Source organism: Curcuma longa, chromosome 4 (genome assembly GCF_044706935.1).
Source record: "Curcuma longa cultivar G26 ecotype Majalengka, Jawa Barat chromosome 4, ITB_CL_G26_1.1, whole genome shotgun sequence".
In the NCBI taxonomy this organism is placed as follows: domain Eukaryota; kingdom Viridiplantae; phylum Streptophyta; class Magnoliopsida; order Zingiberales; family Zingiberaceae; genus Curcuma; species Curcuma longa.
Window position 1 is genome coordinate 11,835,445 of NC_133864.1, and position 25,383 is coordinate 11,860,827.

General features: G+C 37.2%; 5 protein-coding genes across 6 annotated transcripts; 1 reads left to right on the top strand and 4 right to left on the bottom strand.

Annotated features, from left to right (window-relative positions):
- Nucleotides 1-850: 850 nt before the first annotated feature.
- LOC141828066 (thylakoidal processing peptidase 1, chloroplastic-like) lies at nt 851-4,120 on the bottom strand. Its single transcript, XM_074715423.1, has 7 exons — nt 3,115-4,120; nt 2,667-2,735; nt 2,483-2,551; nt 2,274-2,360; nt 1,795-1,862; nt 1,516-1,676; nt 851-1,302 (listed from the first exon to the last, which is right to left on the bottom strand). Exons 1-6 carry the CDS (start codon nt 3,871-3,873, stop codon nt 1,556-1,558), a joined length of 1,173 nt encoding a protein of 390 aa, XP_074571524.1. The 5' UTR covers nt 3,874-4,120; the 3' UTR covers nt 851-1,302; nt 1,516-1,555.
- Nucleotides 4,121-4,637: 517 nt separating this feature from the next.
- Nucleotides 4,638-5,180, top strand: LOC141827091 (homeobox protein knotted-1-like 4). Its single transcript, XM_074714364.1, is given in 4 exon segments — nt 4,638-4,760; nt 4,762-4,902; nt 4,981-4,999; nt 5,002-5,180. Coding segments are annotated over 4 exon segments (462 nt in total).
- A 587-nt stretch (nt 5,181-5,767) lies between these two features.
- LOC141827608 (guanine nucleotide-binding protein subunit beta-like) lies at nt 5,768-13,151 on the bottom strand. Its single transcript, XM_074714898.1, has 7 exons — nt 12,803-13,151; nt 12,604-12,709; nt 12,421-12,515; nt 9,491-9,915; nt 6,862-7,225; nt 6,262-6,375; nt 5,768-5,967 (listed from the first exon to the last, which is right to left on the bottom strand). Exons 2-7 carry the CDS (start codon nt 12,707-12,709, stop codon nt 5,932-5,934), a joined length of 1,140 nt encoding a protein of 379 aa, XP_074570999.1. The 5' UTR covers nt 12,803-13,151; the 3' UTR covers nt 5,768-5,931.
- Nucleotides 13,152-14,746: 1,595 nt separating this feature from the next.
- Nucleotides 14,747-17,603, bottom strand: LOC141828164 (F-box protein At4g18380-like). Of its 2 annotated transcripts, none has more exons than XM_074715536.1 (2): nt 16,062-17,603; nt 14,747-15,020 (listed from the first exon to the last, which is right to left on the bottom strand). In XM_074715536.1, the coding sequence occupies exon 1, from the start codon at nt 17,307-17,309 to the stop codon at nt 16,098-16,100; it is 1,212 nt and encodes a 403-aa protein (XP_074571637.1). In that variant the 5' UTR covers nt 17,310-17,603; the 3' UTR covers nt 14,747-15,020; nt 16,062-16,097. The 2 variants fall into 2 exon arrangements, with proteins under 2 accessions (XP_074571637.1, XP_074571636.1); XM_074715535.1 differs by having other exon boundaries at nt 14,747-15,140; nt 16,062-17,593.
- Nucleotides 17,604-18,383: 780 nt separating this feature from the next.
- On the bottom strand, nt 18,384-24,394 carry LOC141827389 (GTPase LSG1-2-like). The gene is made up of 7 exons (XM_074714617.1): nt 24,067-24,394; nt 23,772-23,873; nt 23,589-23,675; nt 23,008-23,101; nt 22,306-22,362; nt 19,796-19,875; nt 18,384-19,717 (listed from the first exon to the last, which is right to left on the bottom strand). The coding sequence occupies exons 1-7, from the start codon at nt 24,294-24,296 to the stop codon at nt 18,559-18,561; spliced, it is 1,809 nt and encodes a 602-aa protein (XP_074570718.1). The 5' UTR covers nt 24,297-24,394; the 3' UTR covers nt 18,384-18,558.
- Nucleotides 24,395-25,383: the final 989 nt, after the last annotated feature.

Consider the following 25,383-nt stretch of genomic DNA (forward strand, 5'->3'; position numbering starts at 1 on the left):
CAAGACGTCATTTTTTTTTATTTTTTCCCAAAATCAAGAGCATTCTATTTATTTTTATTGTTGTTAAAAGGATTTTTTTTATATTAAAAATATCAAAATAACATTTGTATCTTAATTTTTTATTTTACCAATATAAACTTTATTATTGGTTAAAACTGTTTGAGTGGTTCCATAGACCGGGATAGCATAGGATGTCCTCGAATGGTAGGCCCCATTCATTTATTTGTTATTATTATTGTTTTTTCTGGTTAAATATTTATTTGCTCGTTATCTGCAGTTGTTAGACGAGTATCTGAATGACGAATGAGGTCTGTTACGTAGACAAAAGGCAAAACCATAAAGAGACATGAGGAATGAGATTTGTGGATAGCTCTATTTTATCTCATTTATCACACATGAAAGTAACAAAAGCTATAATTAAAACTTTATCATTAAAAAACCATTCTTTATTTAGAAAATAAAAAACACTCTATTCTAATTTTTAACTAAAGCTACTTTAATATTTAGAAAAATTGATTCAATATCGATAAAAAAAAAATATTAGATAAAATTACTTAAATATTATACTATTAATTAAATCTGTACCTATAACAAACATTTTTCTATCCGAACAGAAACACTATAGTTATCATTTTTGACACAAATATTTAGAGTCAAAATATTCAATTTGTTATCATACTGTATGTATCACATTCATGCTTTAAAAAAAAATCAATTAGACTGTGTGAACAATAGCTAGATAATTCAAAATATCAGATAAATCAATAACATATCAAAAACTTTTTCATGCAATTATACTTATTTTCATTATATTACATACCTAATATCAAAAAAGAAGAAGAGTAAGACATACTGCATATTAATCCACTGGCATGTATTTCTTGTATGCACTTTTTCTAAGTTAGCATAACACTTTGCAGCCATTCTACATACCTTCGTAGAAAAAGCTCACTAGCTTCTTAGACATTTTAACTACTACTTTACTCTCTAACAATATGTTTGAGTTCATAATGTATAATGATCATTGAGCACTCACGAATCACAAATAATCGTCCACTGAAACAAGATCCTATTGTTGCAGTGGAAACAGTTGCATCCAAATCCTCTCCATCGCGCAGAATCACCCTCTATTTATCACGAATGACCATGACTAAATCCTGCGACTAAGTAGGGATGTTTACATTATTCATCAGTGGACTGAAATCTTCATCTGATTTCCTCAAATTGTAAATGCTAGAGACAGAATAAATGCTCCCTAGGCTCACTGTCGATGAATTAAATGTCAGGGAACCATTACGAGTCCTGCAAAGCAAAAGGTTCAATATTATGAAATGCCAATCTTTGCTTAGTACTAATCGATCAGAGCAATGTGCCAAAACAGTTTTGGATGATCGGGCATAATACAATTTGACAGATGGCTTAGATATTAAGTCTATTGATGGCATTGTCCAAGAATCGGCAAAATGGAAACAGATAAAAGAAAAATGAAAGGCAAGTACTACTGCAAAAAGCCACCTCTTCAGTTACTATGTGGTTCTTGTGAAAGAAAAGCGCATCAAGAAACTCCCATTGTATTCATCATCACACTTGGTTCATAGATAGTATCGGAAATTCTTGATGGAGGCCAGTAGCGGAGCACTGACCTTCCAAGAATGTTCTTTACAGGAAGAGGCCCCCTGAAACAACAACATGATGGTTGTAAGTCTTCCGTCTTCAAATGTTTTTCTAAAACATTACATTTACTTAGAAAAAAAAGCAAGCTCTAAAGAGCTATCCAGCTAATTCAGGACTCACCAGTTATGAGAGTCAAAGCTGTGGTTACGATTATCACCCAGCACGAAGACGCAACCTTCAGGCACAAACTGCACATGAGAATTTAGAAATCAGTAAGAGTTTTAGAAGTTAACCAATATAGCACAAATTTCAACTAAGTTTGTTGAGAGGAAAATGTGGAGCAAGAGAAAATTGCTCACACTCTAAATAATACAAAATTGAAGGAAGGTTTCCCAGAACTTTAGCAGCTTGTTAGTTCAGCTAAAATCTCTAGATTCCCAACTTTTATAGGTTTTTTTCCTTTTGAGAAACAATAACATTTTCAGGTTCAAACTTTACATACTTATCTCAAAAATTTAATTTGTGTTCAGCAAGTAAAAGAGAAACTAGCATTCTCTTGCTTACTAAAACAGAGTAAACATATTTCATCAAATATCAGCAGCACAAGAAAATGAAAGTCAATTCATGTTTAAATGTTTGAAAAAGAGTGAGATACGTACCACTGGCTTCATTTCATAGTCAAGTGGCTCGAGAATAAATTCCTCATCCTGGATCATCCCATTCACCAACAATTTGCCACCGTGAGCCTGATAAAAATAAAGGAATGCAAATGATTTAACAATTATTTGGAAAAAGACTACAAATATTTGCAATCCAGTCACAAAATATACAATAGCATAGCAAGAACATGAATATAAAACAAGCTTACTTCAACAACATCCCCAGCTACGGCCACAACTCTTTTAATAAAGACATCATTTGATGAAAACCCATATTCCTGCACAAAAGGATTTTTTTTTTCTGAATCAATGATCACATTACAAAACCAAATTTTGGTTCTCAGCTATTTCATCAAATAAATGACTAGGATGAAAAAGAAAAACCAAAAATACCTGAAGGATTGCAGTAGCTCTGAAGATGACAATATCTGTGACTTCAGGTTCACTAAACAGATACGAGACCTGAAATTTTAACACGCACAATGAATGTTAAAACTGATAACCAATCAATATAATTCAGTCAATGCTAAATACTAATCAGCAGCAAGTAAAATTTGAAAGACCACTTATTTAACATTTGATTTGTTAGTCTTTGTGACATTATATTGTGTTATAAATCAACAATTACTTTGCACCAGTATAGTAATTAAAAAGTTCTACGAAGGACACATTAGATCAGCCATAGCAAACAATATTATCAGCACAAATACGCTAACAGAAGAATGTAAAATTAGTAATGCATAACAATTTTTGTCTAACAGATTCTATAATGTGAAACTAAGAAAAAAAGTTTTAAAAAGTAATTATAATCCACCAGGAGAAGAAAATAATTAAGAGCTACCTTCTCGGCCAAAATTCGATCTCCGACTTCAAATGTTGGAAGCATCGACTTGGAAGGGATCAATTTTGTCTCTGCCAAGAATGATCCATATAGTAGCGGAACAGACACTGCTGCAAACAATGTCTTGGCATCATCGGAACAAGAACTCAGGAATCGCGAAATCCAGCTCCTCTTCTCGCTGGAGCTCATTTCATATGTTTCTTCCAACTCTTTCATCAAAGTCACCCTGGGACCGGAGCCACAACAGTGCTTGGAATCTCCAGTCGGTTTGCCAGAAGAAATTATTTTCGTTTCTTCCCAAGGAGGATCTGAAGAATCAGCCCCTCCCTTATCCACTAGGTCGACTCGTCTCGGCCCGGCAAGGAACTCATTGCACGGGAACCACCTGGACGTCTGGAAAAGAGGGATCAAAGACGACGGCTTGAATCCCATCGCCGACATCGAAGAGATGCTCATCGCACCACCTCTCCCTGACCTGGATCCGGGCATGATCACAGAGAACAGGCCAGTAGCGAGAGAAGTTCCCCAGTCCTTAGCCTGCGTGGCTTCGGATAAGAAAACCCGGGGCGAATCCTGACAAGCGACGGATCGGCGTTCGAGAATCCGCGGAGGCTCCGAAGGAGGCCGTGTGAAGAGGGCGACGGGGCGCCCGCCGTCGTGGAAAAGCCGAGCAGTTCCTCCGCAGCGGACCCCCGCCGTGGCGGTAGCAAGGTTTTGGGCCAGGAAGCCCGAGAAGGAGATGGTGACACGGATCGCCATATTCGCAATCTGGTAGAACCGGCGGAGGATGGGATACACTGGGGCGGAGATTGAACGCGAGGAGGAGGGGAGGCGGCGTATCAGAAGGCGGATCCCATTCCGGCGAGGTAGGAAGCCAAGCCGGGACGGGGCAGGGGGAATCGGATGGAATCTCCGGACGCCGGAGAGATCGGAAAGCTAGGGTTTCGTACTGAGGAGAAGGAGCTCGGCGATGTTGCTGCGGCCCGGAAGACGAGGAAAGAGGGCAGCAGCCGAAGGAGGACCGAGAGGAAAAGGACCTCCTCGAGTTATCAAATTTTTTTTTGACATTTTTTAATTTTTATTTTTTTCTTCCCTTTCAATCCAAAAACAAAATATAATATAATTTGTTTTTTTAATTTACAATAATGTTTTAAAAAGAGACGAAAAAAGATGACATGAGGTAAGCCCATGCGTCAGATCATATTTAATAAAATAGTTTTAAAATAATAATATAATAAAAAATATTATATAAAGAACTCTGCGTTTGACTTTTGACTCGTTCAACATTGCATTGAATGATGTGTAAATTTCACTGCCATACATTTCTCTAATGATTTAGTAAGGTCCCGAGGCAATGGTGCAACATTAGAACATTCGAGTTGTATATATATATATATATATATATATATATATATATATATATATATTTTGTGTTATTCATAGGATGTGTAAATTTCACTACCATACATTTCTCTAGTGATTTAGTAAGGAATAATACATATTGGAGTAAATAAGAATGAACGATGCTGAAAAATGTGCAGGGGTTAATTGGTTACTCTGACAAGGACCAGGATTGTGACGGCGGGGGAGAGGCCGATCGTCGAGATGCAGATCGTCCTGCCGAAGACAAAGAGCTGAAGCAGCACCCTGTTGAAAAAGTATGGTTGCTACTTGAGTGGCCTCAGGCAAGAACTTTCCAAACAAAAGAAGAAAGGCAAGCTAACGAAGGATGCCCGGCAGAAGCTCCTCAACTGGTGGGAGCTGCACTACAAATGGCCATATCCATCAGTATCTCCTCCCGTTCTACTCGATCCATGAATTCGATAACTAGCTCTCGCCTTAATAGATTCATGGCATGGAATGCAGGAAATGGAGAAGGTGGCACTGGCGAGTCCGCCAGCCTCGACCAGAAGCAAATCAATAACTGGTTCATAAACCAAAGAAAAAGGCATTGGAAACCATCTGAGGACATGCAGCTATTCGCCATGGATGCCTACCATCCTCAGACTGGTGCTGGTGGTGCTCTCTTCAGTAGGGATGGGCAATTCATGAGCTTTGGACCATGATGATTTAAGCTCTTTAGTTTAAGCATCATTTAATTTTAATTGGTATCGAGTTTCAGTAATTCAAACGTATCTATCTGCTTTATATATTTTTGGAATGTAGTCCTTAATTAAAGGTTCCATGTGGGCTTGATCTACAAGTCAAGTATATATCAGTGTAAAGGAAAGTGTATATTTGTTTGTACCAGACTGCTGTCGATAATGAATGATAAGCTGAATAAACTATTGTATTAGTTCTTGTATTACGTGAGTAAATAAAGAGCAGAAAACATGCATTTGAAGTCCAGCAACAACTGATTTGTAATTGCTACTGTGATGTCTGAATTATTCGAGAGGGTGTCCTAGAGCAATCAGATTGTATGAACACCCATAGAGGATTACGGTATTAGTTCATGAAAAATGTAAAAATGTCATAAGAACCAACTGCTACACTGAAGTCTACACAGTTTATGATACATTTGTGGGTTCTCTAATTTTTTTTTTAGCTAATTCAGTAGGTAACTTTCGTTTGCCATAGAAAACAAGCTCCAAATTCCAATTCAAAAAATTAAAAGGATTAATTAATAAGTTCCTTACAAAGGATTTTTTTTTTAAAAAAATACTAATAGAAAACTAGTGCCCCATAGGAAGCTATCGAAAGAAAATAGCAGTACAAATTTCTAGAGCTAGCATTTGTAAGCTGGAATAATGCATGAGAAATGTGTGGCTTGACCCTTAATCTAATCTCCAATATTTGAGTCCGAATTAAGCAGCGTCAGATCACTTTCCTCAATCCTCCAAAAGCCCAAATCTGCCATAACAGTTAAGCCAATCAATCCTTTCTTAAAAAAAAAAATTTGTCAACAAGCTACTCGGCCTTTAGTTGAGAATGCCATATTTGCACTGCTGATTGCGAAAATCCTCAAAAGGCAATTGTCAAAAATTTACATGGTTTGTATGTGTAGTTATTGCCCACGTCAGAGTATTTGGTTGAAGATGCCAGGAAGATGAATAGGTTATCAAAAGTCTACCAGGTGCATTCAAATGGTTGCAAGTGGAAATGCATTTGCAGACAATTCACTAGAAATAAAATGGGAATATTTACCTTTAGGTTCTTGTCCCAACTTCCTGTACATAGAGCACTCCCATCATCTGACAAACCCAAGCAGCTTATGCGACCTTCATGGGAACTCTGTAGCTTACCAAGATTAAGAACTACCTGAAAAGACATTGATACAGTTCTTGATGGTACTACAATATGCCTTTGCAACATTAACATTATAATTGATTTTCATGAATAAGTCCAATGCATGAAGAAAACAGGCATGCAATCTGCCCGATCTATGTCTAAAGCTGCTATATACTGTTTCATGATCATTCCCAGTTAATAGTGACATTCAATATAAGGTCTCGTTGGCAGGTGTTGCCCTCAATTATTTTACAAAACAATGTTATAGGACATCAATCAATAGTTCTTAAATTCATGTACATGTAATTGAATTCATGCACTAAACTAAAGTCTCCAAGATAATAAAATTCTTAATAGTTAACCATGATATGATCAATATACCATGATTCAAATCACACAAACATGACATCAACTATTTTAGATCCTCCACAATTTAAATAAAATTTGCTTCTAGAGTGAGCTAAGAAATGTAAAAACTTATGATCCCTGCATAATTGCACAAGGAGAAACACGTACCTCAGCTAAGAGGGTATCCCACACATAGCAGTCACCATTTGAGTACCCAGCGAAAAGCAGTCTTCCAGATATAGAGAATGCTATGGATGTGACCATGGGAAAATCTGGTTCATTATTGTTATGTTGTTGGGCGTATACTTGAAGCAGATGCCCAGTTCTCATGTCAAATAGCCTGCACATGCCATCATCTGATCCAGTACCAAATCTCTGACCATCAGGGAAGAATTTGACAGTGTTAACATCACCTTGGTGACCATTATAAGTTCGAATTGCTCGACTAGCGATTCTAGCATCCCATAATCGAGCAGTTGCATCACAAGAACCAGAGACGAACATATTTGAATTTGAGCTGCTGACAGATACACTGGAGAAGGGAAAATTGTTTTTGGATGAGACCTTATAATAACTAAGAAAGTTATAATCTTTTTTCTCAATAGTAAGATAGCATGCAAGAAATGTCTTTAACTTTGAGAGAATTGCTTTGAGCCTTCAGTTAAAGATGCAGATAGCTGAATCTACTTTATATTTTGAAAACAGGGAAGTCAGGCATTAGCCTACTCTTTTTTATAGAACACAAAGATAACATAATTGGCATTGCCTTTACCAACAAGACCATTGAGAAAATGCCAATCACTGTGATTAGACCATTCATGCTTTAGTACCTTGAGGAACCAATTACCATGCTTCACATTTGATAACAGCTGAATAGAATATTTTAGAAGCCTAAACTTGTTGAATTAGCACATGGAAGCCTGACCTCCTAGGCATTTGCACAAGAAATACACTGAAACAAGCTGAAATGTCCCTTATCAAGTGGTTTTTTTTCTCTTGCTTTTATAAAACAGATTGTCTCACTCATACTCTGTTGTAGGCAATTTATAGAAACATGAAAATTTGGAATAGTTTTTCATGACTATTAAACGAAATTATCTGATACAACAGAAGTTACAAGCCTATTATCCAATATGGCAAATCACTTGCACATTGATAGTCATAGCCAGCTTGTGGCCTCAAAAGAAATTTGATTTAAATGTTTCCAAACTGAGATATAAATGAGGCAAATAGCATTGGGCATTCAATATCTATAAGAAGATTCTTAGAGGTAACTTTTCATATCAAAATACTTAGAAGGTTAAGATGTATCAACAGATTCTTTTGGTGATTAATCTAAATCATGGAAATTAAACTAAAGGTTCGATTACTTGGATAGAATATATTAGGGCACAAGGGAAAGTGACAAAAGGATGTGCATAAATGATAGAGTTCCATGAGTAATTAATCCTCTTCCTCATACCAAGTAATTGGACTATAAAAGTTACCCAAGGGAAGATAAGTAAGTTGACTTATAATTGTTAATAATATTTCCTAAACATTTAAATAGGTAATAATTATTTCAATGTATTAAAGGGGAACATCTGATTATAAATAATTTTTCCTGTAAAATGATTAATTAAATTTCATATTCTTTTAATCCCACATGTCATATTTCTTTAAACTTATCTTTTCCCATTCATTTAGATAGAGTCCATCTATTCCTTCTCCATGAATTCCAATTGGGTATCTCCATGAGAAGAAATAATAGGAATTCATATCATAACAATGTAAGCCATTTTCATTTATTCTTGAATTCCTACATCTTTTTGAAAATTATTCTTTTCTCACTCATATAAATAAAGTCTATCACTTCCTTTCTTACTCCATGAATTCAAATTGGATATATATATCTCACAAAAAAAGAAAAGAAGAAGAAGGAAAGAAGAGTAAGGCATCTGCAACCGACTAAATCCCTTTGGAATAGGTACGCCCAAACAGGCACAGACATTGCAGGCATATGCCTGGCCTACTATGAAACAACTACAAGAGTCTCAACCGGAGGCAAAAAAAAATGCAAATCTTCTTCTCTTCTCTCTCTTGCATGTTAAGCTTTAAGTTCCAAAGTCATCAAGCAGTGCACGCTTGGTGACTCCGCAAGATAGGCATTATTTCCTACGGAATTTTTTTGAGAAATTATGGTGCATCAAATTGCTGGAAATTTATATAGTTATGAAAGCTTCTATAAGTTATCTTTCTTATTAAATCTTTTTTTTTACCTTACGTAATCTGAAATCTGAATCCATCTTCTCTATCTCTAACAATAACAGCACAAAAAAAGTAAAAAGAAAAAAAAATAGAGAGCTAAAGTACTCCTTATGCCAAATCCCATAAAGTCTAACCAGTTATTTCCATGGGAATTCAATTAGATATTGGGATTTCTGTCCAAACTAATGGCAAAAAAATTAAAGACACAACAGCAATGCAATGAGCATTAACACAAATTCCAAATTCTATCTGCCAAATTTTAAATCTAGAAGCTCAGTGTTAAGAACATTATTTTGACAAGTATCTGACAATTTTCTTATACTAAAAGGATCAGTGCCTGTAATAATTCTGTGATATAATAAGAATCAGAATGAGAAATGAAAGAGAGACAAAATTATGGTTACATTAATCTGAAATGATAAATTAGCTACTCGAAATACATCTCAACAAGGAACCTATTCAATCTACATCCCTAATCATAAAGAGCAAAACATCCAGAAAATTTTCCACTAGACATCAAGTTTGGCTCAAAAAGAAATCACTGCAATACCTCAATACATCAGATGTATGACCTGAAGGAAATTCTCCACCAAATATAGAAATCCTTTGTCCAGTGGTAACATCCCATAATACGCATGTCTGATCTCCTGAGCTGGTAACCAAATGACTTTCTCGATCAGGGAAATATTGGCATGAAGATACATAGCCTTTATGTCCCATGAGAACCTGTGAAACTGGTATATTCCCATCACGGTCGACTTGAGAATTAAGATTGAAAATGGAACATGCACTGTCAAGACCACCACATGAGATAGAATGTCCATTTGGAGCAAAGGCACATGTCATGACCCATGCACAAGGAAGCTTAATGGCATGAGTTTTCTGGCTTGTCAAAGCATTCCATATGATTAGCCTCCCATCTTGAGAGGCACTGACTATCCGATTCCTTTCAGAGGTCCAATCCAGTGAATAGACCTAACAATTTCTCAGAAAACAAAAATCATAACCGAAGTTGCAAAATATTGAGAAATTGAAAGCAGTGCGAGAGGGAAAAGCTAAGGGTTCATACCAAGTGGGATTCATCTGACAATATGTACTCAGAAGTCTCAAACCACAACAGCTGGTCTATTAACATACTAGAGACTTATAAGAAAAATTCATCTCCATAAAGCTCAATATATTCTAGCATATAGGCACCTCCCTTATCATTGTCAATTATATGAATAAAGATTTAAGGGGCGGTATTAATGATGTAGCTATAATTAAGATGAAGTTAACTGAAAATCATATAAAATATAATTTTTATTTAAAATTTAGTTACCTTAATACATTTTGAAAGGAAGGCTTATGCTTTCTTGCTGTCAAAACCAAAGCTTAAATGAATAATTTCACTTCAATTCAACTTCTCTCATAGCATGACTATTGTACTATATTAGACGCACCTTCCCTTCTTCGTCCTTCAGGACAATTGGATACGAAACATAATTATATTCTAACAATTAAAAAATTAATTGATTCCACATATCTGGATTGTAGTCAGGCTAGCTAAGACAAACTCCCAAATACTTCTGCAATCTGCCAAAGGTTACCTGCTACTCCACCCCTCCCCCCTCCCCCCTCCCCCCTCCCCTTGTTTTTTCCCCTTCCTTTCCAACTCAAAACTCTTTGGCCTCTAGAACATTAAATAAAGTAGCACATCTTTCCACCTATTTCAGTAGAAACCAACTCAATGATGCCACATGCACATCTACCATTTACACTTCCATCTTTTAACTAGTGGCCTCATGTCTTAGCTTTATGGAATTTACATCAATCCCGTTTTATGAAACCTAGAAATTTATTTGACCCAAACCAAAAGGTACGCTTCAAGGATTATTAGCCTCATCCTAGAATCCCTAAACACTTCAAAGATCTCCCTCAATTTTGCCACATGGCCCCCTCTCAACTTACCCTTAACCATCATGTTGCTTATCATAACCTTCTCAATCAACCTCTCTAATCGCATGCTAACAAAACGTAGAACCTGCATTTTTCAAACCAAAAGGTATAACTTTATAAGTACCTTAGATATTCAAAATGATGTATAGGAGTCCTCCTCCAAGAAGTTCAACATCTCAAACCCAGCTGTAGTGCCCGCCACTAATATGAAGCAGCGGAAACAATCCTTTGGACATATACCTTATTTGGATAAGTGAAACCATACAAATTCATCTAAAGTAGGTAAGGTGTTAGAAGGTTCAATCGAACTGGGATCAGAGTTGGGTTTGATTCACCTAAACAGGTTCAAGCTCAACCGAGGTGGGTGTTGTTGGGTTGTCTAGGTTCAAGTGAGCAATAGTGACTCCTTTGAGGTGGATTAAATTGATTGTGGTTGTGTTTGATTCAAGTGAGCTCAAAGGAGGTAGTGAAGCACTAGTGAAGTCGATGCCAATGAGCAGATTGAAGTGGGGTCAAAGATTTTGAAGTGGATCATTTTTTGACACCCTATTTAATTAGTTATTACAGTCATTCTTCCTCCACTAGTTTGAGGCACACCCCTTTGATGGCTTTGGCTCCTATTTTATAGGCCCTGGAGTGTTTGCATGTCCAATAGGATATTGTAAGGCAGAGAAGCTACTAGTGACATCGACTTGACTTAGTAATGTCTCTAAGTATCAATTAAGCCCTTATTAAGGACATGTATCAAATTCTAATTTAAGTGCACATGTCACCCATCTCAATAACATTGATCAGTGAGTAATTTTAAGCACATCACCTTGGATGACAAACTGGCAGGAAGATGGGAATCGAAGGCAAGGAACCTTGGTTGCAAGAAGTTAAAGGTTAAAACTAATAGCAATGATGGTTGTGGCATCATGAACGAATCGATCTGCAGTGAGGGCCTTGCTGCCATGAGGAAGCTTATGAGATGGAACTCGGGTGTCTCAGTTGGGTGCTATTCTAGTACTAACGATAAGCATGCTAACAAGTTGGCTAGCAAAGCCTTGAGGAGTCATAGCTGCATGTATTTTTTGAGCAACTACCATACATGTGAAGGCCTATGCTCCAGACTTAGGAAGCTTAGACCATTGATCATACCCCTGTTTGATACTAAATAATAAAATTCTACCAGTTTTAAAGAGTCTTTTGATTTTTTCGTGCAAATACACCTCTTATCTTTGTACAATGAAGCAATGCCCTTTCAAATTCAAGAAAAAGTATGTATGCTAAAGCTTTCTCGCATGAAGGTAACTCCAAATTGTTCTGAGATCAGTAAGATGTTTATAAATGAATAATAATAATAATAGGGAGATAAAAATCGATTTGCCATTTTTTATGCCTAAGGAATCTGTATCCAATTCCTTTAAAATTTCGAATGACGCACAACAAATTTGACAGCATACAAGTGTCCTTTATGAAGTCCTTGTCAACTAAGGAAAGTTAACAATAGTCAACAGGAAATCTATATGGGTGATAAAATCCGAGGGAAAGTTGGACTACCTTGCCAGTATGTCCCTGAAGTGTCCTGCAGCAAACCAGATCCGTTGAGCTAAAGTTGACCGCCGTCCTCCCCTGGGTCCTCGTATAATTAGCCACTAGTCGAACCAAACCGCACGAAAAGATCCAAGTCAAAAGAAGAGCACGAAAAAGGTCAAATCCAGCAAGAAAAAGTAAGCTCAGCACCGTCCGTGTCAAGCAGCTGCTGCCGCCTCTGCTTAAGCCGCTCCCGCAAAGAGTTAACCGTCGCCGTCGCGGCCGCGTGCCGCTCCTTCAGCTCCGGAAACGACATCTACCAGACGAACTCCGCATTCAAACAAAGTCATCATAAAACTGCATAAGAGAAAAGAAAAAAAAAATCATGCGGTTGGTCTTCCAACGATACCGTGCTCGACGGAGCTGGATCCGAGCTCTAAACCTTCAGCTCCACGGCTCCAGCTCTGGAAGTTCCCCTCGGGAAGTGAGATCGACTGTGAGAAGGCGGCAAACGCCGATTCGAAAGCTAGGGATCGGCAGTGAGACTGAGAGCTAGGGAGAGAAGAGGTGGAGAGGAAGCATTGGGAGCCAGCCGCTCGGGTCCACTCGGGACGGGTACAGACTCATCACTGGCGCGGTCATAACTTAACGTGGGTTCTGAGCTGGAGCCAGACAAACTTTCTAAATCCGTATCATTCCATTCGAACCATCCTGATCTGTTTGTTTTTTCTTTTCTATTCTTGATTTTTTTTATTTTCATTTTTCTATAAATAAATACGTATGTTAATTTTTGCACAGTATGCATAAATAAATTAGAGGTGCCAAAAAATTAATAGCAGATATTGTTATTAAATTTCAAATTTAGAGGTGTCCTAAAAATTCATCATAATATAAGCCGATAAAAAAATTATATTGCACAACAAGAATATGACATAAAATATTGTGTATAAATCATCATTTTCAAAATAGAGTCGTCTTAAATTCATGCTAAATGTCAATTAAAATTTATGCGAAATGAAAAGGTATGAATATTTATTATTATCGAGTTAATTAAATATTAATTTAAATTTGATAAATACAAAATAATTATAAAGTGTAGAAATTTCTAAAAGGTTGAGAAATTCTTTAGTTAAGAATAATTAGGATTAGATCTTAATTAATCTCTAATGATTGTTTAGATTTGACGACTGAGTTAGACCTTATATCTAGAAATCAATATTGTCAGTTAAGATCCTAAGTAATGTTAACATAAGAATGCTAATTACATCTACCTCTTTATGTTGTTGATAGAATGATGCTCTCGATAGGTTGAGTTTGAGTAAGTTGTTTTGATGTATTTAACAAAAAGATTTAAATTTACCTATCATACTAATACAACAATCAAATCTTAACCCACTAGCTAGGATTGGTTATTACCTATCATACTACAATGTCCATTAGATGTATAAGGACTTGACAAAGTACACATGAAACCGATAGAGTTTGTGACTTAACATGATCGAGTTATGGTAACGGATAACTTCACAGTCAAGTTGGATAGGTTATGCTTGATGGTTAGAGGTTTATAACGATATAGACAAGGAGATGATTGATGAATGATGACTTGGAGCATAAAAGCATTAGAAATTCCTAACAAGGTGGACTCAAAGGTGATTAGAGAAGGTTGGCTTGGAGCATCCAATCAATTAAAAATTCCTAGCGAGATGAACTCTAAGGTAGTTTGATAAAAGGTAGACTCCATAAGTGAATAAAGAAGAATGACACATTGGAGCAAACTTAGAAGGCTTAGTATATCTGAGGGAGTATCAGGTGACTAGGTTTTTAGCCTATCCTTGTAATAGTTTCCATCTACTTAATAATGCACATGGAAATATTGATGAGATGCATTTGAATCTATGGCATATCAACTACTAATGGATTTAGTTCTCTGGGAATATTTGTGAACAAACACTAGTAAACTACAGAAACTGCAGCAAGGCAAAAGTCAAGTCAAGAATGCGATGACTAACGTAAGGGAATTTCAATGCAATGCTTTGACAAGAACAAATAAATTCCACAAGCACAGTGGCCATTTGATGACATTTCAAAATAGTATCAAAGATGAAACTTAGACAAGATTCCATGAAAAGAAAGTCAATTCTTGTCCGACAAATTGCAATGTCTAACCAATCTTTGAGAAGAAAAAAATCAAGTAAAATCTCGTACGTGAACAAAGAAATAACATAAGAAATACTGCAAGATTAAAGAAAATCCCAACCCACTAAACTTTTGATCCCTGTAGTGGAGAATAACAGTGTAAATATCAGCAATGGACAAAACATACACCATGCAATTGACATCATGGCCTAAGCGATTTTAACATGAGAATGCAGTGAAGAGCTTTGCAACAAAAGGCAAATTCACAAGATTTGATACAATTTTGATAGCAATGAAACTAAAGTGGATCATGGCGACCATATACAGGATGAGCACAATAATCTATCAAAAGTCCATATTTCACTTTAGAATGGCTAAAAAGGTGGGAGAAACATCACCCTTACCGAATTTGCAAGCACGAGAATGCTTTCTTCAGTTTCCAACAGATAGCAGCACCGCTCAGAATTAGCAGATTATCATAACTGCATAGGCTGGTCACCATTGATGGACCACGTTAGAAAATTTCACCATTAATCGATCATATTGATTAATTTTTAGCTAATGAGTGTCTTCCTTTGAACATGCTTTAGTCTCCTCTAGATCTTCAAAATCTGAATGGTGAATAAGAATGGTAAATAATTTATGCTAAACAAAATTGATTATAAAGCAATTCAAACTAAAGTGTAAATCAGCATGAATCATTAACATTTAAATACTTTATATAAAATGTCAAAAAAAGCATGAGATGGATAATTAACCGTTAGCAATTTTTGTTCATATAACATCACTTGATAACGATAACTACAAGCAGCATTCCATGGCTTAGAAAGGCAGATATTATTTGCCATAGTACCGAAATCTAAGTAAATGATCAGTTAGTAAAATTAGTATTACCTAACAAATCATCAACTTATCCACCATAATATGAAAAATATCACTGGAAGTAGTATTCTGATGGGGTAAGCAAGTTTGAGAACCACTTTGAGCTTAAATTAATTGGTCCTCAACAATATATGTACGTAAAGCATCATCATCACCTTCGACCTATGGACCAAATACCTCAAATGTATAGGGAAAAGGCCATCATTGCCTTTAGAAATATTATTATAATTAGTTTGATATGAAAAAATCCCCGCACCTTCACGAGTAGCCTATGATATGAGAAAATTATTATACTTGATTTGACAAGCAATAACTAGCAGTAGTATATTAATGAAGTTGCAACAGCTTCAAGAGACAGAGAAAAAAATCATCATGCTCACTACTGTAACAATGGCAGCCTATGATAAATGCATGCAGTTATTCCAACTATTACATGCGAACACCAACAAAAACAACAATTTTGAAGATACTTGTGTGCAACTTTTAGCATATAAACAAAAACAGACGTTAAAAAATAATTAGGAGAGGCTCCATTCAAATATCATAAACTTCACCGGTCTATATTTACGATCACATAATATAAATTCACTACTAAGAAATATAATATCTTCAAATTAAGCACAATCTGCGAACAGTGTAAGGAATTATACCTTTCTATGATGGTGGATTGCACCATCCTTCCAAACTCAGAAGGAATTCATCTCGAGAGTGTAACTCCTCCTCTTCACAAGCATTGCTACTGCTGATCTGTAAGGCTCTTTGAATGCACTGGAAATCCAGCCCATGTCTGACGAGCCTATGGCACCATCACAATCTCTGTAACAAGCTAACTCGCTTCCCCACTCTTGGCTTGGCCGAACAGCCACCAAAGTTGCCCCTTCGAGCACTACACCACCATGTAGCTCCAGGTGAGGCGCATACCATAGCCGCATACTAAGGGCTGGCACCAGTGTTCGTTGTGAGCTTCCAGCTGTAGACAGTGGTTTCATCCTGCATTCCTGCAACTGCTGCCGGCTCATCGTCAGCAACCCTTGTCCATCAACGTCTGTGAGCTCCAAAGTCTCGAGAGTCTCATGGTCACTGATGATTGACTGGAGGAGGTAATGCCGTGCTGACGCAGCAATCATGGAACTGATCGTCCAAAACAATCTACGCTTCAGGTTCCCGTTGCTGTAGAATGATTCCGGCATGCTGCCGCTGTCATCACTCAGACAAGCATCCTGGAAGCTAGAGTCAGGGTTGGGGTTCGACGATATAGGCGAGAAAGACGCAGAAGAGAGAACAGAGGCAGCACCAAGGATGACACAGCTGTTAAGGGTCGACCCAAACTCGGCCCTCCACTTCAAGAGGACACCGTCCTCGAGGCCAAGCTCCCCAGCTGGAAGCTCAATCCGGAGATAGCGAATACCCTTAAAGTTCTTCAGTACCTCGGCGGGAGAATGGTGGGAAACATCCGATAATATCGTGGAGGAGGAGGAGGAAGGAAGAGGGGAGAGCGTGGACCTTCGGCCGGAGGCAACGGAAGCAGAGGGGGCGAGTATATGGCCGAGAGCTTGTAAGGGCTTCACGATGCCCCCAAGGACGATGCGTGCTAGGTGGGAGATCATACCACGGCCCCTATCCCCGCCGGGACTCGTAGCGCTGGAAGTGGAGGAGTCGTCGGAGATAACGCAGTCGATGCGCACGACTACGGACTCTACGAGTTGGGCAAGGGCGTGAAAGCGACGGCATAAGACGCGGCACCTTCCCAGGTCTTTGACGTCGCCGAGCAGGTTGAAGACGACAAGGACCAAGCAGTCCGGAAGCAGATCGAAGTGGTCGATTCCCTCCCAATCCTCCACCTCCGCTACCGCGGTATGCCCGCGCGAGCGAATAGGATCCTCCGAGACGGAGGTCATCGGAAAGGATGAGGGGATTTGCAGCAGGCTGATGAATCCGTCACTAGCAGCTCAAAAGGATACCGTTTTTAGAGATCGAGACGAGGAGGAGAGCCGCCGCCGGAGATGAACCCTAACCCTGGTTGCGACGGTCGGAAGCCGGCGGTGGAGAGGACATTCCCATTGGGGGGAAATGGCGTGGTCTCCCCGCTGATGAGAGAGAGACAGAGAGAGAAAAGAGACGGTCAAAATGATTTGGATATTTTAAGGAGAAATTAATAATTTCATTCCATTTTCGCTCTTTTTTTTTCTTTGATTACGCCTGCTGCTCCTCATTTCTCGTTTAAAAATTATTAAAGTACATTAAATTAAAATAAATTTAATTAATATAATAATATTTTATGTATAGTAATTTTATTTAAGTTAAAACAATTTTATTCTATAAATATATTTTTGAAATTATTATCGGCTCCCAGCCGCGGCGTTCTCTGACTCGAGCTTGATAAACATGAGTGACGATGGTGATTGGTGAATTCAAAGCTTGATAAACATGAGTGACCTGTAAATTAAATAACTATTTTCCATTTAAAATTATGGTTTTATATGTAACGGATGCGAGAAGAACTAAAGAAATACGTTAATCATGATCCAACCAGTGACCAAGATATTTGGCAATCACTAAGTTGGTAAAATGGAAGTGGTGGAGATATCTCAACTACCGTCTCCCCACCTCCTCATCTAACTTGGCACTCTCTTAATTACCAATCATAATCACTCATTAACATTTTAAACACTCCCCACACAAGAAACGTCTTCCTTCTCTCTTAATTAATGACCAACCATAATCATCCATTGGCATTTTAAATACATGAGGAGGATTATTCTCCTTGCAAGGAGTGTCTAGAAAAAGAAAAAGATCACACTCAATCTTCTTTTTTTTCCTCCTCCAAATCAAAACACAATTCAAGGACAATCATGGATCCTGTGTAGAATATAATTAGGTTTCAAGATGTGTGTTTTAATGAGAATAATGATTGAACAGCGAATGCTAAAAAGAAGTGCATTATTAGCTATAAACATCCAAGATAACTAGGCTAAAGCCAAATAAATCATGTATGAATTAGTATTGCAAAGCAACATTCACCCCCAGGAGCAATCATTTGAAGAACAAAAAACATAAAATAAACATAAATTTCAACCAGAATAAATACAGGTGATACCTGTGATCGTCATGCAGTTTTCCTACATCAAGGAAAATCAAACATGATTATTATCTATTGGGTGTCGCGATGCTTGCCCAGTTAATGGCAGGCTTTTGGAAGACTCTAACAACAGGCATTCCGTCACCATCATCGTTTCCCACCCTCCACGAGCGATCTTTCTTCCTCTGAGGCTTCTTATGCTGCTTATGTGAAGCGGCTGTGGCTTTCTTCTTTGCTACCGGGGCATTTTTAGATGCTAATGCACCAGCCAACTCAAATGATTTGAGATCATCCAGAAGATTGCTTAGAGAATGTTCTTTGGCACCAGCTTCAACATTTGTACAGTTACCATCTGGATCACAAGCATTTGGTTCATCGTCTGATGACGAATTTGAATTGACAATGTCATCTGCTTCATTCACTTCTGCATCTTTATCTCGTGGTGGCATTTCATAATGAGAAAGCTTCCCATCCACATAGTCTTTCAAGATTATTCGTGCAGCTTTAGTCTCATCTGGCAGTCCACTTGAGCTAACATAACCGCGAGATGAGCAATATGCTCTAAACAACTCAGAAGACAACGGCGGTCTTGATTGTGGCTCATAGGACTTTGGCCTTGGCAAGGTGATGTTGTATACGCTCTCGATGACTTTCCGGGGAACTCTATTAGCCACAACTTGCACTGCCTCCCTGTGCTCAGTCATTCGATCAATGGGCAGAACTCCAGATGCAATCATTTCATACCTCGAGCTGGAGAAAGAAGGGAACACCAGACCAGGGCAGTCACAAAGTATAAGCTCATCAGAGATGACAATTGTTTGGAAATGCTTCGTCTTACCAGGGGTAGAGGTTACACCAGTCCTCTTGTGCCCTACTAAAGCATTTATTGTAGAGCTTTTGCCAACATTAGGATAACCAACAAAACCCACAACTACTTGCTTGGCAATTGGATTCACATTGCTACTTTCTAAATGTTTTCCACCTCTATTATCATTGTTCCTAGACTTCCGTGCTGTGATAACTTCTGCTTCAGACTGCAGACGAACCAAAAGCTCTTCCCTGTCATATATTTTTGTATCTAAGTCTTCTTGGATGAGTTGTTCTGGAGTTATCTCTTCTTTAAATTGAACAAGAAATGGTTTGCCTTCCATAGCAGCAGAAGCAACTTTAGCAGACCAAAATACGAAAAGAATATCATGCCGATGAAAGTAATCTGCCCACTGACGTCTGCAGGATTCAAGTAAAACAAAGAATATATACTTCAGATTGATACTCTTATGTAAAACAAGGCCAAGAAAAACCCACCTTACACTGATTGGTAGAAGATCTGCTTTATTGACAAGTAGAAGTGTTTTTTTGAGCTCATCCAATTCTCTTGCATATTGCTGGTCATTTGCAAGAAATTTTATTACTATAACCACAAAGTGGCTGGACAAGTGCATTAGATCAATCAGTTTAAAGCATAGATTTAAGGGCCGTAACAACATTGGATCAGTCCCATCAAGTAAAAAAGCAATAATCATGCTATTCTATGATGTAATATAACTAATTTTGAGGATATCAGACAAATACCACTACCATAGTTATATATATGATCTTGGTTATGTCCTTGCACCAGATATTAACCCTGCTAAAAAACCTAAACACGTATCCTTAATTCATTGTATTGTTGCTTAATTGTTTCAAGATTAGTTGAGAAGATAATGAATTGCTAGTGACTGGTGGCAAAATTATATAGAATCTATTATACATAATTTCCAGGATCGGCTAACTACCATTTCCAATATCAGTCTGGTCCAGACTAAATTTTTCCAAGGAATTGGACTACCTACATGAGACAGTCAGAAATTGACCGAGAAGCCTGAATCACCTTAAATTAACTGAAATAAAAAAATGGCTATAATTGGATCGATTAAACAATTTCTTGTAAAAAAACAAATGGTCATATCCAATTGAAATGCTCACAAGAAAATCTTTGCAAACTGCTTCAAGGCAGAAGGATGGTCAGTGCAGGTGACAACAACAAGAAGATCAAGCAAACTCATGCATAATGCAAAAGGGGCACAAGCTCGTCGCACAATTTGATGCAAATGCATATGGCAACAAAGAATGATGGCTGTGGGGATGGCAATTCACTTCATAACCGTTATTTCATATCAGAAGTTGCATGAGATTCACAGCAAGGTGATCCGTGAGTCTCTTTGGTAATATTATCCAAGGACAAGTTATTTACTTAATAAATTCTCTCTACTCCTATATGTACATATTGTTTGCAATTTGCGGTCTCTCATTTGGTTGTCAACTACTCCTTTTAACGTCATCATAAAAGCCAATTGTAGACTGTCATGTAATTTTGTATATCCTACCATAACTAGGATGCTAGTAGAATCCATAATTTGTTGAATTCCGTCTATCACGCCCTCCTATGTTGCTTTGCCTCTAATAATTAGTCAATTAAATTACAATTTTAAATCAATAAATTTCAAAAAAAATTACAAGCATCTCAACTAATTTTCCTTATTAATCACAAAATAAGTGTCATGCATCCAATAGAGCATTGTTCCTGTAGCATTATAATGAGATCAAGCCTTATAATTTTTTGATGCCTAGAATAAATAATGCTCGCAAGACATCTAGTGATAGAACTAGTTTCTCCATGTCTATAAATTCTCGATTACCCACTAGGGGTTGAACTTGGACTAACACAACTAGAACCGAATAGGCACAGCAAAAAGATATTGATACATGTCGATTCCTTCGACTTTGCTCTCTCCCTTCCTTTTTGTTGTTATTGGTGCTTGAGTGGTGTTTCCCATTTTTTCCTCCTCTCTCTTTCCATGTTTCTTTATCCCCCTATGGTTTATACGCAGAATTGAAGGATGAGGAAAATCCAACCGTCTCGACCGATTTCAGTCGAAACCAACCGAAGACAAGCATATCTCAGCCAATACCACTTAAATTGTGTTAGTATGCCCAGCAAAATGTGATTTATCCATGCTCATGAATATTGTATATGTCAATGGTCAGAAAGATGCCTTCCATCATACCAACCAATACCAACTGCCACTTGAAATCGGGCTTAGGAATTTGTTTAAATTGATACATTCCTAGCCATTGAATTAAATTTTTTCTGGAATTGAGAAGTATACAAGTCAAATCTGCATAAACAAATTGGAAAAAAAAAATCAGAAATCAGCTCTTCATATAGATGAGGAATTAACTGGTAGCTAGATGTATTGTATACTCTGAACATATTTTCATCAATGCATTGCATTGCCTTGGAGAGGAGAAAACACACACACACTAGACTGGTGGTTACCATAAAATTGGGATTCTTTGGGAGTTGAGAGTGAAGTTGTACTGACAGAACTAGTATTCCACACATGTATGTGCTTTTGAGCTCCATCGGACCTCAAAAGTATGTTTCTCATCAATGGAAGCATGATTGTAACCATATCCTTTTCAATGGATGGACAACCTGGATTCAGTTTCTTTTAGTAAAATACATCCAGCCTCCAGTGAATTGCTATAATCTTAAGCAAATAACCAGATATGTCCTGGTTCCCAAGGTTAGGGTCTGCCAATTATATGATGTTTATTCCGCAATTCATTTGGGTTTAAATAATATTCCGGAGATTCAGAAAGTAACATCATGAATTTCCCAATAATATTGAGATTAAAATCTGTAGACATGATCACTGAACTGAGAATCTAAACAGCACTTGCAGTGCAGAACTTTGCAAAACATAGCCACAGGTGAATAAAGTTTACCACCAAACAATATGAAACATAGCACTAAAAAAAATAAAACAAACCTCAAGGTCTGGGCATCGATAAAATAGTGGATCCCGAGCATCAACCACCATCACAATCTAAAAAGTTTGATTCATTTGTATTAGTTTCCATCAGATATTTCATGAAAAATAATCACACCTGATTGAAAAAAAAAATGTCTGCAAAGCTGATAATGTAACTGAATAAACATAATTTCTACAGGAAATTTACAGATCAACCAATACACTTAACATGATTGAAGAGTTGAAATACATTAAAATTTAACCAATCTTACATATTTTTAAACAACAATACATTATTCATGTGATTAATTCAACATATGAATCAAACTTCTCAAACTGTCACACAAGCTGCAAACTTTCGCATGCAAGTATCACAAAGAAAAAGGGTGGGTAGATACAAATAAGATGGCTAGTCAACCAGAACTATACTGCAAAAATGTTACCTACAAGGAGGCCAATTTCAGCGTCTAAGGTCAATTATGTTCTTGTAGTTAAGGTCATTGACTTCCTGAATAACATGTAGACATATACCAACAGAGTGGCTATTATGTAAATTCTATTGCAAATTTGCAATGCATAATAAAGCTATTTATTTTTTAATAAATTCAAAAAATTTCAAATACATAGAAATTGCAACAAGAAATTGCATCAAGTACTGCCAGTAAGGGAAAACAGAAAAATAGTAGTTAAATCTAAGTTCAGAGAGGAAAAAACATTTACCAGGTCACTTCTTTCAAGAACTCTCCAAAGTTGTCTCCAAATGTCCAGGTTTTTCTCAAAAGGAGTGAGTAAAAGTTTCTCATTCTCCTCGAGTCTACAAAATAACACGCAAATGTGAGATTCTGAAACCAAGAAAAACAAAATACAAGGTTCCTAAAGAAAATAACTACAATGGTAGAATTTCATACAAAAGGTTGGCCAAATCCAACCACTATCAATCTTGACATACAGTGGATGGTGTTCTAGGTTGGAAAGCCAGGCTATGATGTATGATTTCAAGTGTGGAAAAAAATTGTGACTACTGTCCTTTCTAAGAAGGAAATTGTGGTTTGAGATACTGGTGGCAATTTACAAAACAACTCAAGCTCTGCTGATCCACATACCATGGAGAAGGATTAGAAACAATGAATGAGTTGAAAAGCATAGTTTGCTCTTAAAGAAGCAAAAAAATTGAATGTGATGGAATGTATATAAGAGCAAAATGTACAATCAAATTCCAACAATAGTCAAGAGATGCATCTTAGCTAAAAAGGAAAGAAAATAGCAAGAGAATATTGTGCGGTGCCTATGAAAAAAATGACCTTGCGAGATTTCTCCGCCACTCTAGAAAAGCCTTTGTTTCATTGGCATCAAGCTCCTCCACAGACATCTGAGCATTCCAAGGTGGCCTGCATCCAGTGAAACATTTAACATGTGGATTGGACAGACTACACATTCACAGTAGAGAAAATGCAAAGTTGAAACAAAAAAGAATGCATTTGAACCTGCGAGGAATCCGGAGACTACTAGCATACAAAGCTTCCTCCTGTTTCCTCAGCTTTCCACTCTCCTCTTCCGTCATTTCATCCATGTCCGTGCTAGAGTCTCTGTTCCAAAAAATCATCAGCAAAGAGTCACAGGGAAATTGGACTATCAGAAGGATAAGCGAAATGTAGACAGAACCATCCTGATCCTCCCAGATAAATCAAAAAATTACATTTATTAAGCTCTTGTACCTGGCAGAAGAAACAAAAAAACTAATTCATTAAATATTGAACCATCAAGAGAAGCAAGACGCACATATTGATTAGGACATTAGCGGAGGGGTTATCGAAGGAGTATACGCGATCGGCCTCTGCGGCTTTCTCTAGGACGGCCTCGATGTCACCGACGTCGGTGACGGATTCGAGAACCCGCCGCTGCTGGAGGTGTAGGGCGCGGCCCTTCTCCTTCGAATCCCGTACCATCTGGTTGTGGTGCTTGATCAGGGCTCGGCCCAACCCGTCAGCTGCACCCTTCTTCCCTCCCATTCTCCGAATACTGCTTCGATCGGCTCGCCGCCGGCGCTGTTCTGGAGAAGGTGCGATAAACCCTAGTTTTCCTTTTTTCGGGGTTTCTTTCGACGATGGGAACCGGTTCGTTGTGCCGTCGAGCTTCGTGACAGAGACACTTCTATAGTACAATTATGGAGCATTTCATAATAATCCAGAAGTTTGCGCGGTTTGAAAACACCCCTGAAATTTTCCAATTCTCAAACTCTGCCACCCAAAGATTTGATTCCATAAATTTTATAAATCCCAAAAGCTTTAATTTTCACAAAATTTAACTTTAATTATAAAAAAAGTTTCCTAATAATGCCGATTCAAACAACTTTTATAAAAGTTAACAAAATTTTCATATATCATAAACATAACGAAACTAAAAATTTCATATTTGAAGACAAAAGATGTGTATTTGCGTTGATGAAAACGGTCGTATCATTGGCCCCTCTCCGATTTACCCTTGGTTCATCCTTCATTTCTATACAAAAATTTATCATTTTTTTTTTCATTGCTATGGCCTACACCTCTTTATTAAAAAAAAAAATTAGAGGGGCAATATAAATACTTAAATTGAGGACCCAAAAAATTAATTCTATAAAATACAACCATATGTGACAATATGATATATTATGATATCTATAAATTATAAAAGAGTACTAGTGTAAAATGGTAAATCTTAAAAGATTTAATGTCATTAAAATAGTATATCTCGTGGTGAAGTTTTCATTGAATATAATGAATTATGCAGATCCACTAATTAAAAAAATGAACTAACGTGAGATCAATTATATTGCATGTATAGGAAATAAGTTTAAAATTCAATATCATGGTTCAAAAGGGACGACGACACCTAGGAGTAATTACTTAACTCATTTCTCCAGACAAAAGATGTGACCTATAAAATGAATAATAAATAAATAAATTCTTAATGATTCCTATATTATATCACAAAGGGTATAATGGGGTATTACATAATACTATTAATAGGAGATCACTTACATGAGTATAAAAACGGACTACTTTAATGAAACATTTATGAAAGTGTTGTTCATGACCAAAACAAATATGATAGAAA

What these genes read in the sequence shown, in the direction of transcription:
- LOC141828164 (XM_074715536.1), bottom strand. Translation starts at nt 17,309, where the DNA reads ATGACCTCCGTCTCGGAGGATCCTATTCGCTCGCGCGGGCATACCGCG.
- LOC141827389 (XM_074714617.1), bottom strand. Translation starts at nt 24,296, where the DNA reads ATGGGAGGGAAGAAGGGTGCAGCTGACGGGTTGGGCCGAGCCCTGATC. An exon ending in TTCTTGAAAGAAGTGACCTG is followed by an intron (nt 22,363 to 23,007) that starts GTAAATGTTTTT and finishes CAAACTTTTTAG; the next exon opens with ATTGTGATGGTGGTTGATGC. An exon ending in CTTCTACCAATCAGTGTAAG is followed by an intron (nt 19,718 to 19,795) that starts GTGGGTTTTTCT and finishes TGAATCCTGCAG; the next exon opens with ACGTCAGTGGGCAGATTACT.
- LOC141828066 (XM_074715423.1), bottom strand. Translation starts at nt 3,873, where the DNA reads ATGGCGATCCGTGTCACCATCTCCTTCTCGGGCTTCCTGGCCCAAAAC. An exon ending in ATCGAATTTTGGCCGAGAAG is followed by an intron (nt 2,736 to 3,114) that starts GTAGCTCTTAAT and finishes TTAAAATTTCAG; the next exon opens with GTCTCGTATCTGTTTAGTGA. An exon ending in ACTATGAAATGAAGCCAGTG is followed by an intron (nt 1,863 to 2,273) that starts GTACGTATCTCA and finishes TCTCATGTGCAG; the next exon opens with TTTGTGCCTGAAGGTTGCGT.
- LOC141827608 (XM_074714898.1), bottom strand. Translation starts at nt 12,709, where the DNA reads ATGTCGTTTCCGGAGCTGAAGGAGCGGCACGCGGCCGCGACGGCGACG. An exon ending in GCAGCTGCTTGACACGGACG is followed by an intron (nt 12,516 to 12,603) that starts GTGCTGAGCTTA and finishes TGGTTCGACTAG; the next exon opens with TGGCTAATTATACGAGGACC. An exon ending in GTTGGGACAAGAACCTAAAG is followed by an intron (nt 5,968 to 6,261) that starts GTAAATATTCCC and finishes CTGTTATGGCAG; the next exon opens with ATTTGGGCTTTTGGAGGATT.